The following is a 13,832-nucleotide window of genomic DNA, read 5'->3' as shown; positions in this document are numbered from 1 at the left end:
CGGCGCCAGCCTGCCAGGTGAACTGGGAAGGAGCCGCTCCTGGAGTCCCCCCAGAGCCTCGGAAGGGTCAGTCTCCGAGAAAAAAACAGGCAGCCCGCAGAAAACCCAGAAACAACCGAACCGGGGCAGTTTTACATTGCTTTGGGTTTTTGGAGGGGGCGGGGTGAGGGGGTACGAGACAAGTCCCCAAGTTTTCTTTGCTTTTTTTTCTTTTCTTTTTCTTCTATTTTTTATTTGTTTGCATTTTTTTTTTTTTTTTCCTTTTCCCCCTCCTGGTAGAAGTGCGCTTTCCACCTACCAGACCCTGAAAGAAAGTGTCAGGAGCCGGTGCAAAATCCGGTTTAAGTTCAAGAAGACATTTGCAAGTCCAGGAGGCCAAGCAGTTTGAAGAAGTGTAAGCAATTTTTTTTTCCTTGAAAAGAATATATTATTGAAGAAACCAGCCAGTCCGCGGCAAGCAAGAGCAGATTTTTTTTTTTTTTGCCTTTCTCCTATTTTAGATCGAGAGGTTTTTCTTTTTCCTTCTCTTTTTCTTTTTTTGCAAACAAAACAAAAAACAGCATAGAAGAAAGCGCAAAATAAAGAAGAAGAAGAGGAGGAAGAGAGGGCAAGAGGGGAAGGAAAAAAAAAAAAAAACAAAACACCAACCCGGGCAGAGGAGGAGGCGCGGCGGCGGCGGCAGCGGCGGCAGCGGCGCGGCGCGGCGGCAGCGGCGGCGGCTCGGACCCCTCCCCCGGCTCCCCCCATCGGTGCAGCTCTCCGGGCGATGCCAGAATAGATGCCGGGGCAATGTCCCGCCGCAAACAGGGCAACCCGCAGCACTTGTCCCAGAGGGAGCTCATCACCCGTAAGTGTCTGCGGCGTGCGCGCGAGGGGCCGGAGGATGGGGCTCCGGGCGCCCGGGGCTGGGGACACCGAGCCAGGCGCAGCCGGGCCGGGCGCCGGGGAGGCCCGCGGGCTCGCAGAGGCAGCGGCGTCGGCCCAGAGCATGGTAGGGGGCGGGGGGCCTTGGGAAAGTTTCTTTGCAGCCCGGAGAGTCCGGGCTCTGCGCAGTCAGACGCGCCTCGGGCTCGGGGGCCTGCGGAGCGGGCTCCGGGCCGGGGAGGGGGCGCGCGGGCTGGAGGAGGTGTGTGTGTGCGCGCGCGGATCCCGGCTGGACGCTCGCCCCTCCGAGCGGCGTGTGTGGCGGCGGCGGCGCTGGTGGCGGGGTTTGGAGAGGAGGGGGAGGGGGCTGGGGGAGCGGAGGGGGAGGGGGGAGCCGGGAAGTGGGGAAAAGTTGGCTAGCGCGTGGGTCCGCGCTGATGGCGCGGGCGGAGGAGAGCGGGGTGCGCTCGGGCCTGGGGGAGATGCGAGGCGAGGAGCGGCCGCCGGCTCCGAGTCCCCCAGGCGCTGCACCCGGCCGGGAAGGGCGCCGGCCACGCCGGTCCTAGGATTCCGTAGCCGCCTTTCTCTCCCCTCCTCTTGCTATTTGCAAAAGAATCCAGCTGCGTGGCTGTTTGCCGGGCTCCTGCACCCCAACCCCCATTTCCCCACCTCCGTCTGTCTCCTGGGATGATCTTGTCTTCTTTCCCCCACTCCAAAAAAAGGTGGGGGCGTCGGGGGCTGGTGAAAAATCCCCGCCACGGGGGAAAAAAAAAGCGTTGTTAGCTAGGAGTGGGAAGAGAGGGATGTGCTTGTAAAATAGTGGGGGGGGGGGGGGAGAAAGAAAAAAAGAAAAAAGGAAAGAGATCTATCAATCTCTCACCCATCTTCCTATCTCGGATCTTTCATCTCCCCTATCTAAATAAACAAGGCAGGTCGTAGTGGAAATCCACCGGCTGAAATCGTGTGGATTTCAAGCAAGTGGCGGGGCGGGCAAAGTCAGGCAGCGGGGCAGAGACGCAGCAGCTTCCAGCGCCCCAGTCGGGTTTGTTTAGCAAAGGGAAGAAGCGTGCGGGAGCGGGCCAGGTACGGGGTTTGCAGGCGAGCTCGCCCGGCTGCCTGCACGCTTGCACCCGGAAGGTCGGCTCGCAGCACTCCCCGCCCGCCGCAGCCCGCGGGGCCGCTGCTCCGCCGCTCGCAAACCTTTCCCCGCGGTCCTTTCTCTCGCGGTGCCTGGGTCGCCTTTGCTTTTTTTTTTTTTTTTTTGAAAACTGCAATAGAAATAAAACGTCCTCTGGGTGCCATCGAAACAGCGGGCAGGTTGTGTTCCTGCAATCCTTGGAGCACCTCGTCAGGCTGGGGCCGGGCTGCCGGCGCGGAGCTGGAGAGGGCTGCGCGCCCAGCCGCCGCCGAGGACTGGCTGCGGGGCGGCCGAGAGCCGAATATTTATGTTATATTTTAAAAAATTTAAATAAATAAATAAATATATAAAGGGGTTCTCCCCTCCCCTGAAAACCCAGCATAGGCGCCATCAGCTTGGAGCATTTGCTGCTGCCATCTCTCCTTTGTTACGGCAGATACATTAGTAAGAATTTGTGGATTTATTATTATTTTGGGGGGAAGGGAATAGATATTAAAGTGGGCTTGCTTTGGGAGAGGGATACCTTTCTGGAGGGAGGGAAGGGGACTTCTATTTTTCATCATTGTAACATCAAAGAAGACTCGCTGGTTGCATTTACAACAAAATGTTTTGCAACCATATTTGAGCCTGGTTTGATCAAGGTCCTCATCGCCAGTTGACATTTCGTCCTTTACCAATCCTTTAGCAATCGCTTATTCTACCCCCCTCCCCCGTTTAGATGGTGGAGTGGCTGTTAGAATGTCTGTACTTGCAGACGCCTAATTTCTCCAGGAGGCAATTTGCCCCACAGAGCCTCTGTATAATTGCAAGGGTTGTTTTTGAGGAGGGGGAAGTTTGGGGAGGGGGGTCCGGGAAGGGGGAGTTGTCTGGGGTGCATTGCCAAGCTGGCAGCAGCGAAGGAGCCAGGAGTGTTTGCAGTTGTGTGTAAAGGGGGAAAGAAGCAGGTAGGTTCGCTTTGCTTTTGCTCTCTCCTCTCTGGTGTTCCTGGGACCTCAGGAGCAAGCCCTGGCCAGGAGGACTGGCGGCAGCTGGGCATGGGGGGCGAGGGGTGCCTAGTGCAACATCCTTCCATCCTTCATTTGTTTCACGGCTGTATCAGTCTTGCTCAGAGCAGTGCTGGGGGAAGCCGGCTGACACTGAAGCAGTGGCAGGGAAGGAGAGGTGGGGAGAAGGAGACCGGGGGCCAAAGGACATCCCACCTGCCTTTCCGGGGCGCACAGAGCCCAGGGCATATGCAGGGGTTTAAGCAGGGAGAGTGATCCAACCAGTTTTCAGACAAGGCTATTTGTTATCCCAAAGCAGCTGGCTTTTCTGTCTGTCCTATGTCACCCGGGAGGTGGGAGTGCAGGCAGGGGAAAGGCAAGAATTGGATGCAGTTTAGGCTGTAGGGCCTGTGCAAGTGTGCCTCTCCACAGTGATGCAGGAGTCGTGGGTCTCGGGTGCTCTGGAGCCCTGGCCAGCAAAATGGGTGCTGTCACAGCCCCGATCCGGGGTCCACATTTTAGATTTTAAATGTGAAAGAAAACAGCCTAAAACGTGGTGCATCTTCAGTTGGGTGGCAGCCCGCCGGCCTCAGGTTCTTTAGAGATGATGCAACTTAGGATAACTGATGGTTTGAGAAACAGAAGAGCACACAAACAGCATCGATCATCTTGCAGGGGGGTTGGCAAGTGGGAGAAGGGCTCCATAATGAGCTGGTTAAATTTACAGACAGGGCCAGTGAGAAGAGGGGTGAGGTAGAAAAGAGAGAGTGGGAGACAGCTGGGGATGAAGACTTAGGCTTCTGGTTTGTTTCAAAATGTTTGACCCAGATGGATATGGCTTTTAAAACTGGAGGACAGACAGAGCTTTTAATAAAAACAAACACAAAACAACACAGTGACAGTAGAAAGGGACAGTGGAAAGGAGAGGATGAGAAGCAGTGACTGACCAGGCAGAGGGAAGGGCCGTGAACCCGCTGGGCCAGGCCGGGTGAGTGGGGAGGCAAATGAACCCCAGGCCGTGCAGGAGCTCTGAGGCTTCCCGAAGGAAATAAGAAGGCCAGGGTAGATCACACAGCCCCAGCGAAGGTGATTTTTTTCAACAACCCACCAACAGGTTTCCTTGGAAGATTAGTAATTTTCCGTATGAATTCACGATTTTGCAGAACAACTAGAGACCCAAGATTTGACGCGGAAGTTAGGCTGTGTTAATTCCATGCTTGCCTTTTAAATTAGGTTTTGCTGTGGCTGTGTGTTTTGAAGGCCGCTGTGCTTACAATTATCTTAACTCCCCAGGGTAGAGTATATCTCCAGGTGTCCACATATCTTTCAAAATTGGGCCTCTGATAAATTTCATAAGACCTGGGTCCCTCTTTTTATTTGGTAGTTGGTGGGGGGAGTGAAGTTTGTCTCCCTTCTGCACAGAAGGGAACCCCATATCATTAGAAGTGTGATACAAGTCAGCTGCTCTGATTCTAAGGGAGAATAGAAATGTGTTCATCCAAGGTGTTATGCCAGGCGGATTTTATTCATTTGTAATTCACACCTGAGAGAAAATAGCCATGAGCATATTTTAACAACCCATAATATTTTTAAAGGGTAGTCTTTCCCTCCCTGAAAATTATGTACGGGGGCATATTTCCTTTTTTTTTGAGGGTGGGAGGTGGCTCTCTGTCTGTGCTTTGGCCTTGGCGATTTTTGTCTGGCCTTCAGAATATTTCGTAACAGAAAAAAGAGTCATTTCTCAAGTGCTGGAGTGAATGCAGTTGCTTTGGTGAAGGCGGCCTTAGGAACATGGAGGGAGGCTGAGTCAGATGGCGGGGTGTGATGCTTTGCTGGCCACTGTGCAGGGCTAGATGGGTCTTATTGACCAAAGGGAAGGCCGATTTTGGGTGCACTGGACAGTAATTAGCATCTGTCTCAGGTGAGATGGAAGCACGCAAAGCAATCGATCAGTTTCCCACTGTAGAGGGCACCGGTTTCTAGCGCCTTATCAGAATCGAGCTCTTGGCACTGTCTTTGGGCTTAGAACACGGCTTGCACCCGCCTTCTCTTTTTCCTTTTCATCTCCTTTCTCCGATCGCTTTGCATTCTCTGTTGCTTGTTGTGATAAAATACTTTCCAAAATAAACTTTCAGTTGAATTGGCTTTTAGTTGATGGCAAGGCTGCGACGCCCAGCGGCGTCTGGCGCTTCTTGGCAGCTAGGGGGAGCTCGGTGCCCGTGTCATGCGTGGAGCCGTCGCTGCGAGGGGCCGGGACCCGGCTTCCATCAGCCGCGAAAGCAGTTTACGTTGCTGCAAAATGTCCTAAGTGTGAAGTTGTAATATTGATTTTCCTGCAGAGAGTCGAGCAGGACAAAATGAGAATATAAGTTTGAGAAATCTATTTTCAAGCCATCGGCATTGATTTACAAGCCCTCACTAGGCAGATGGGGGCAATTTTCTTTTCTTTTTAATTTTTTTTTTTAAAAAACCAGTTACAATTGTTAGCTTTGAACGGGCGTGTTTCCTCCGGTTAGTCTGTGGTCTTGACTTTCTGAATTGCATTAGGTCGTTGAGGCATGCCTGATGGGGTGAGGGGGTCTGGGAAGAGTGAACCTCGTTTTGTCCGTTCCTGTGTTGCATGTCACAGACCTGGGGATCTGCCACTGCTCTGGGGAGTCATGCGTCTAAAACAGCTTGATGAGTGGAAATCCTTTCAGCTCAGATTTTATAACACTTGGATTCTCAATTCCATTTATTAGGTAATGTTCCCACTGTACTAAAGGAAATAGCACCATTCCCCAAAGAGATAAAATGCCAACTCAAATAATGTGTAAAACTTTGTTTGGAAGCAGTATGTGCTTGCTAGACCCAGCGTTGCTAATACCTTTCACCCCAAACGGTGCCCTTAATGGATGGCTTTTAATGAGACGATTTCTCCCCTAACCGTGTAATTTCGTGCTGGGGAATATGTGTGCTTTTGATCACGGAATTTGTGGATCTATAATGTCTTCTTCTCCAAGTTCAAGAAATTTGCAGACAGCACAGTTAACCCAGAGTCTTCTGCTTGAGTTCAGTATATGGGCAGAAGAGGTTACGTGGCGACAGGAAAGGAGTGCTTTATTCTAACCTGAAAGAGAAATAAATTAGGTCAGACAAAAGCCTAGCGCTGTCATCAGCCAGAGCAAGAGCCTTCACTCTCCAGTACAGAGGGCCAGCAATTTATCTGATGATTTCTCTACTTCATTTAATGTTTGAATCGAGCCTGCTGTAAGCATATTGTGGCAGCGAGCTCATTTGACAACTCAGAGATGAGGCTTCACTGTCACCTCGAAGACTTGGGCTGGGGCAGTTGCCTCTGGTCTGCAGAAAACCGTTCAAAAAATTCATTTCAGAAATCCCCAATCCTTTGCCTTGGAACTTGGGGGAGTTTCACAAGCTGTAACTAAACATAGACTACAGATACCGCAATGTGTGAAGAGAAATATTATATGGGGGAGGGTAAAGATGGGGTCCTTGACCTTTGGGGACTATCTCCTGCATCTCCTATGGCTTAAGGAAGGACCTTCTGGCTGTCCAGTTAGGTCCTACCTTTAGCTGAAACTCTCCAGGGACTTTGGAATAAGTTTAATGCTGTTGTCACATCTGGGAGGAGAGGGGAAAGTAAATGCTCCTTGGGAACCATGCCCACTGTCAAGTTGTTGATGCCGGCCAAGCTTCTGCAGGTGGTGTTAGCTGTGGGCCCACTGGTGTATTTTTTTCATGAGGAGAGGGCACATCAGAAGACCAGGGATGAATGTCTGTGTCACCCGGCTGCTCTGAGCGTGGCTTTGTCACTTCCCAGCTCTCTTTATTTACTCACACGATTGGGCCTGGGGGCCTGTGTGTCCTGTTCCCCACCCCCTGCTCCCCATCCCACAAATCTTCCTTCCTTCCCAGAGAGCCAAACCTCAGTGAGATCTACCCGAGCTGTCGTCCCCTCCCCAAGAAAAGCCGTTTGTTGACTGCCTCCCTGGAGCAGTAGTTTTCCCCAGGCGTGTATAAAAAGTGCCGAGAGCAGGCTATTTGGAGACACATGAAAGCAGAGGGACGCACTTCGTGTGTCTTCTGCACGAGCCTGCGAGCGGGGTGAGGGGAACGGCATCGTTTTTACTGGCAAAAGTGACACCAGATCGCGCTTTGATTAATGGTGCTACATTCACGGGGACTGTCGTCCGGCATTTTGACATATGCAAGTCTTTTGTGTAGTTGCTGAAATTCAAGAAATTCATTCTTTATTTCTTTTTCCGAGGCAGCTGATAATCTGCTTGGGTGTTGAATCAGCCAGCCTGAGCTCTGGTACTATAATGAAATCCCAGACCACACAAAATTAGGTAACTTCAAAGTAAAAAAAAAAAAAAATCCTCTGTTTTACACAACTTTTTTATGACCCCCTTCAACTGAACTGCTGAAATGCAAATACACTTGAGAATGTTCTAACAACTTCTGCGCTAAAACAACACACAAAAATGACTCAGGAAAGGTGAATGCCAATGCTACTGTGATGAACGTGTACCTCAGAAATGGATGCCCTGCTAAGAATTAAAGAAGGGTTTGGAGGATCATGTTTAAATTTCTACCTTGGAAACGAGATGCTGAAAGCAGCTTCCACTCTTGCTATTTTGCTGTCAGCCTCAGAGAATCTCCTCCAGTTAAGGGCTTGTAGTTCAGCATCCTGTATGGAAGGTCCTTCTTTTCTTCTGTTTAGCACCTTTGAAAAAGCACAGCGTTAAATAAAACAAATCTCTTCGTTGGGCCCCCAAGAATGCTTTTATATCGCATCGTTATGAGCTCTGTTGTGTCTCTGAAGATTTAAGGCGTTTGCAATGTTATGGAATCTTCTGAATGTGTTTAGAAGTATTTCTGTACCTTTCCTTTTTTTTTTTTTTTCTTTAAAGAACTATTTTATTTCTTAAAACATAGGTCACTCCATTCTTTGGTATCATGGACTTGACTTTTTTCTTAGTAACCTTTTAGTAGTGGACGGGCTCTGTGAATACACCTGAACGCTGCTTTCCTTAATGGGCTCTTTTTCCTGCTTTTGACTGTGTGAGACCCGGCCTCCGGAGCTCAGTTTTGGGGGATCTGGAGAGGTGGATGCAGTGGGGGAGGGGGGAGAGGTTGGACTGAGCCCACGGAGGCAAGTTAGGGTGTGTTTCAGCGAGCTGATTTTAACATGCTCAAGTATTCTGAAACCAGGCAGGGGGCATGGAGGACAATGTGTGTATGTATATGGGGGTGCTCCTTACACCCTCAGAACCGCCCACCTGGAGTCTACTTCCTGCACCCCAAACCTCTCCTGGGATCAGGAATCCCCGCCTTCCTGAAATGCAGGCCGAGCCCCGGCCTTCCCCATGATGGGCCCAGTCAGCCAGACCCTGGGTCATTTTCACGGGAAGGGAAATCCACGTTACAGATAAAGTTGTGCCCTGGCATCCTCCTCTCTGCCCAGATGTCAGAAATCTTGAACATTTCATTCTGAGGCGTGTGCTGTGTCTGGCATGGAGCAGACGGGGCCTTGTGGGGTGGTGGCCGGCCCTGGTGTGTGCCCGTCCCTGCAGCTGATTTGAGGGCGCTGGGGAGGCGGCCTTTGAGGGTTTCAAGGAGGCTCGGGGTCTGGGTGACACCTGGAACAGGCTGGAGTCCTCAGCCCTTCTCCCTGGAGGGCAGGTGGTCCGGGAAGAGAGAGCTCATCTCTCGGTGGAACCTGTCTCCGACCAGCCTGGGTGCACCCTCCCCGGGTCCTTGCTTGGAGGCAGGAGTTTGGTGGGCAGATGGGGGGCAGGGACCCGGCTGCGTCCTGACCCTCCGTGGCCCCTCGAGGAACGTCCTCGGAACACGTGCCTGGCTCGGCTGAGGCTCCCCGCTTATCTGCGACTCCTCTGCCGGGCACTGCGCGATTCCCTCTGTGCGGAGAACTTCATAAATGTCTTATCGAGCCTTTAAGCGTCATCTAGTCATAGATTATTTTCTCCACCAAGAATTGATTCCTTCTCTCTCCCATCCACCCCTCCCCCCGCCACACACGGTTGTTATTTTCTCTTGGAGCCAATAAATTAAACATTGATGGAAGCTCAGAAAGTGTCGCGCTCCGTCGAGTGCGCATTTTAGTAGCGTTTAGGTGTCGCCTGGGGTCTCGGCCCCTCCCTGAATGTTCGCGGGGAGGAGAGTGAAAAGATCCTTTTGCAGATTACTGGTGAGCACGGGCTGGCTGGCAAAGGCTCCGTCTTCGTAGGAAGCAGGTGTAACGTCTCCAGTCGGAGGCAGGGCTCCGGCGGGCGGATGGATGCTCAACATTTCTTGTAAACACTCGTGCAAATAGGATGGCGGCTGTGACGTTGGTGGCACAAGATTTTGAGAGCCTGGCACCCCTCCTCCCCACATCCTTCCCCTATCCACCCCCCCCCCCCATCACTGAATCGATAATTCTATGTAGGCTTCTCCTGGTCTGTGGCGTAGCCATTAAGGATAGCGATTTGGATTTGAATCAGTGCAGGGGTAAGGGGACACGGGCCTGTGCGCTCTGTGTGCAGCAGGGCACACACGCTGTGCTCTGGGGACAGCAGGAGGCCGGCCCCTTGGCTGGAATTCCCCGAAGGGCAGGTGCAGGGGCAGTTGTTAGAGGAGACCCAGGGTGGGCGGGGCCCTTGGAGCCCAGCGTGTGTGTAGGGCAGTCCCTGACCAGGTAAGGCCCGCTAAGCCTTTGCAGCTGCCTGGGGGCCTGTGGGCTGCTTGGCCGGGCGGGTGTTAATGATGTTTTTCCATCTGTCCTCTGCCCAAATTCCTTCCCAGCCAAGCATGGGGGAGCGAGTCTTAGGACCAAGTGCTTCCCCATCCACTTAACAACAACGTCCATTATTATCTGGGAACCCTGATTTCATTGCTTCTGAATGCATTTATCAGCTGGGAGGAGGCCTCGCCTTGTGAATTAAATGTGGTTTTGTTGTAAAGGAAAATTACAACAAATGTGTAAGTGTGTGTGTGTACATACACGTTTGTCCATGTGCTTTCGGACGTCACATTTCAGAACCCACCCCAATCTGATACCTGACGTTTAAACGGGTTGTCTGCTGCATTCATTCATTTTTCCTCCTAATGAGTCAAACATTTTAGCGATCCCTCTACTTTATTCAGCTCGTACTAGTGAGGGCAGCAGTGTTTTCCAGGGCTGCCTGACACTCGGGGAGCTTTGCATGAAAGCAGAAATCCTCTCAGGGGAAAAGACCTCATCTTTGCCTTCTTTTTTTGAAGAAGTTTGCCGGACAGGGCAGCCTGAGGGGCTGGTTTTGTAGGGTCTGGGAATTTGAAAGGCTGATTCGTTTGTATGTGGCTTTTCACTTTCCTGGTGCTTTCTCGTCTCAGGGTGCCTGTCCCAGCAGAGGCCTGGTTCTCTGAGGCTGTGTGGGCTCCATCCAGGTGCCCACAGGTCAGAGGAAGGAAGGTTCTGGGGTGGGGGCCAGGCCCGTCTCACTTTGCCCTCCTCTGAGCTTGGGCAAGTGGTTCTTTCTCCTTTTATTTCTTCTGTGAGGGACAGGGTTCTAAGAAGGGACACACACACAGACACACACACGCACACACATGCACCCCACACGCCCAGCTCGGTATCCGCCTGCCAGCGGAAGTGAAACCACAGCCCGTCTTTGGGGGTGTCTCCGAAGGCCTTGAACATGAGATTCAGCAAGCTGTCTTGGTCCACCTGCTCTGGCCTAGAAATTTGACAGTTTTGGGGTTCGGAGTGACGTCGCTGCCTTCCTGGGAAGTGCCTCCTGCAGAGTCAAAGCCCAGAGCTCCACGTGCCAGGGGCTGGGCAGAGGGAACCCCATTCTTGGAGTTGGGTGAAAACCCCTGTCATCCTAAGGAGTTTTACTTTCAGCACTGCAAGTGGGGGGCGGGGGGAAGGGGATTTTTTTTGTGTTTCTTTTTCTCCTGCACGCCCTTGGAGGAGGCAGTGAGCTGGACCCGGGGTCTGGAGACCCGAGTTCAGAGCCGTCTGCGGATGGGACGCCAGCAGCGCCTGGCTGCTCAGGCTGGTTGGCTGGAGGGAGAAATTAGACCTGCAGCCCAGTGAACGGCTTCGGATATTTTCAAACTCAATTACTGGGGCTCACAAGGGCTTGCTGCATGAGGAAAGTGAAAAGGCAGAGGCCGCCAAATAAAGGAAAGAATACCAGATGTTACCAAAACAACAAAACCAAAAAAAAAGGAGAAAAAGGAAAAAGTACTGGTACAGAGTCCTTAGCAAAAGATGGAGGGGTGAGGGAGGGATACTTATGAACAGGTGACCTTTGCTTATTTTAAAATTAGTCTGTGTTTCTTTTAAAGGAGAAAAGAAATTTGAAATTATGTAGCTTAAAACCTCCCAACAGAGAGGAGATATTCATGCTTCTTCCCAAAACTCCCACCGGGAGTACGGATGGACGGACTCGGCTGAAAAAGTTAATGAAAAGCAAAACCAAGCAAAACCAAAACAAGGAAACCAAAGATGAAATTAGACGGCAGAAAACACCTCCCCGTCCTCAGAAAGGATGATCAAGCTGGGATTTGGATGGATGAGCTCTGGTCTTTGTTTATTTTTTATCAGATGCCCTTATGGATGCAGCCGGCTGCCAGACCCGCTCAGGAGGGCCCGGGTACCTCCGCAGAACTCACCCCTGTTTCATTTGAATTCTCAATTTCATTTTGTCCTTTTTTTTTTTTTTTTTTTTTTGCATTTTAGCGCATTTCCTTTGTGCCTCTCTCTCTCTCTCTCTTTTTAACAAAACAATATTTTGACATCCTCCCCCCCATTTATTAGAGTTCCTTCTCTAGAAATGGCCTACAATACATCCTTATATTTCTAAAGAACTGTTTTCACAGCCTTCTCCTTTGGCTCTGAAATTATGTATATGTAATTGGTAATTAAAGGTGCGAGCTTTTCAATATAAACAGTATTGCTCAATGTTAGATCATTAAAGGGAAAAGAGGCACCGAATAATTACCTTTTACATTCTGGCAAACCGTTCACAGGAACCTGGAACCCAGCCCCCCCTGGAACCACTGTTCGGCGTGAGGGTTGTGATTACATTTTAACCATAGCAAAGCGTCTTTTCATAAAATAAATTGGTAAATTAATTATGTAGCATTGTCTTCCAACTCTTTTTAAAATAAACTCCGATTTCTTTTTGAAGTGTAATTAATGGTTTCTGGGGCTGCCTTTGTGCACACTGTTTCTCTTACCTTATAGGTTCTTTTTGTTAGAGGTATGCAGACGAGAGATTTCGGATTTCCTCATCTGCAGGGTGTTTTTGTGCGGTCACATTTCCAGTGCGTTTCTACGTGTAATTCATCGAGGGTTCTGTCTGCTTTTCTATAAGCACAGGCGGGATCTCACATTGTCACTTCCCTTCTCAGCAATACCTGTGCACTGACCCGTGCATGCCTAGTTCATACATGTTACATGTGCCGTCTATTCGGTCTTACACATGGACTCTCACAGGCCCTGAAGAAGCTTGTGTTCAGAAAATACAGAACAGTGATTTATATGTAGGATGGAAGATGCCACAGAATTTTTTCCTTAAATTATCTGTTCTTTGGCTCTGGCCCGTCAATAACTTCACTGCCACGGAATGTGTTTTCCCCCATTCCATTTCTTCCCTCTGTTCTTCTGTGGTTTTCATTATCCTTTCCTAAATACCATACAACTTAAAATGTACCTGCCTCCTCGGGTTTCAGACCTCTGGCTGCCCTCTTGCTTCTCTGAAGACCCTGCCGCTTGTGCTATCTACATGACGACTGACATTTGCTCTCGAAAAATTCCACCCCGAATTTGCTCAGACCCCGAGGAAGGATGCAACCTCACCGTCCGCTTCCCTTATTTATGACACTTTCGGCTGCCGTGTCTCCCAGTTTTCCCTGAGGGGGTTGCTGCTTTTTGAGGCATTTATTAGCTTCAAAATATTTGGGTCCCGTGCCCCCTACAAAAAAGAATGAAAGGAGATATATCGGCTGCTAAAGAAATATGAAAATGTACAGCCCGTTGAAAGTGTGGTTTGTCATTTGCCAAGAAATGCTTTTGTAGTCTGAAGAATTATTTTTTTTTTTCTTTTCTTTTTTCTGGGAGTGACAATAAAACCAACAAACAAAAAAGGACAGTGGGGAGTTGGTGAGTGTCGGGAAATCTACAAAGCGATGGAAGGCTGACCAGGAGCAGAGAGTTTGGCAGGAAAGCCGGCTCCCTCTTTCAGCCAGCCAACTAGCAGCGTCTCTTCCCTGCATTTTTTTTTTTTTTTTCTTTCAATATTTCTTTTTGAACCAACGCTCACTTGTTGCTTTCTGAGCCCGTGGGTTCCTTTCTCTCGTAAGGACTGGCCCTGGGACGCCCGTCTGGGTTTCTGTTTTCTTGTCTGGTGTGCAGCCAGGTCTCAGGTAGAGGAATGCAAGCAGGACTCTTATGAATGGGGAGGACGTGAATGAAAGGTGGGAGGGAAGGGAGGGGGCAGCTTGAGCCTAAGCAGGGAGAGACAGCTCTGGCTCACGGTTCTCAGCCTTGGCCGCCCATCGGAATCACCTGGGAATCTTACAAAATAAAAAAACAACAACACAGCCTGATGTTTGGCTCTCAGTGTAATTGGTCTGGGGTGCAGCCTGGGTGTCGGGGGTTTTCAAAGCTCCCAGGTGATTCTTAGATGTTGCAAAGCTTGAGAGACGCCTCTCTAGACGGCCCAGTCTCTGGTGAAACCAAGATGTGTGTGGATGTGCGGGTGGTCATGTGTGTGTCCCTATGCTGAGTTGGGGGTGGGGGGGGAAACTGGCAGGAAATAAACTAGAAAGCAGTAAGATCAGTACCACTT

At 50.5% G+C, this 13,832-nt stretch overlaps 1 protein-coding gene across 4 annotated transcripts in view; it reads left to right on the top strand.

Annotated features, from left to right (window-relative positions):
- The first annotated feature begins 777 nt into the window (after positions 1-777).
- Positions 778-13,832, top strand: part of BCL11B (BCL11 transcription factor B) — a 90,884-nt gene continuing 77,829 nt past the window's right edge. For 2 of the 4 annotated variants that reach the window (XM_059915862.1, XM_059915860.1), the window contains exon 1: positions 778-847. In XM_059915862.1, coding sequence (XP_059771845.1) covers positions 790-847 — 58 coding nt within the window. In that variant the 5' untranslated portion in view covers positions 778-789. The remainder of the gene's footprint in view (positions 848-13,832) is intronic. The other 2 variants (XM_059915861.1, XM_059915859.1) reach the window with 1 other exon arrangement.

The sequence above is a fragment of the Balaenoptera ricei genome, chromosome 2 (genome assembly GCF_028023285.1).
Source record: "Balaenoptera ricei isolate mBalRic1 chromosome 2, mBalRic1.hap2, whole genome shotgun sequence".
Classification (NCBI taxonomy): domain Eukaryota; kingdom Metazoa; phylum Chordata; class Mammalia; order Artiodactyla; family Balaenopteridae; genus Balaenoptera; species Balaenoptera ricei.
This window is presented reverse-complemented; position numbering and strand designations above follow the sequence as displayed.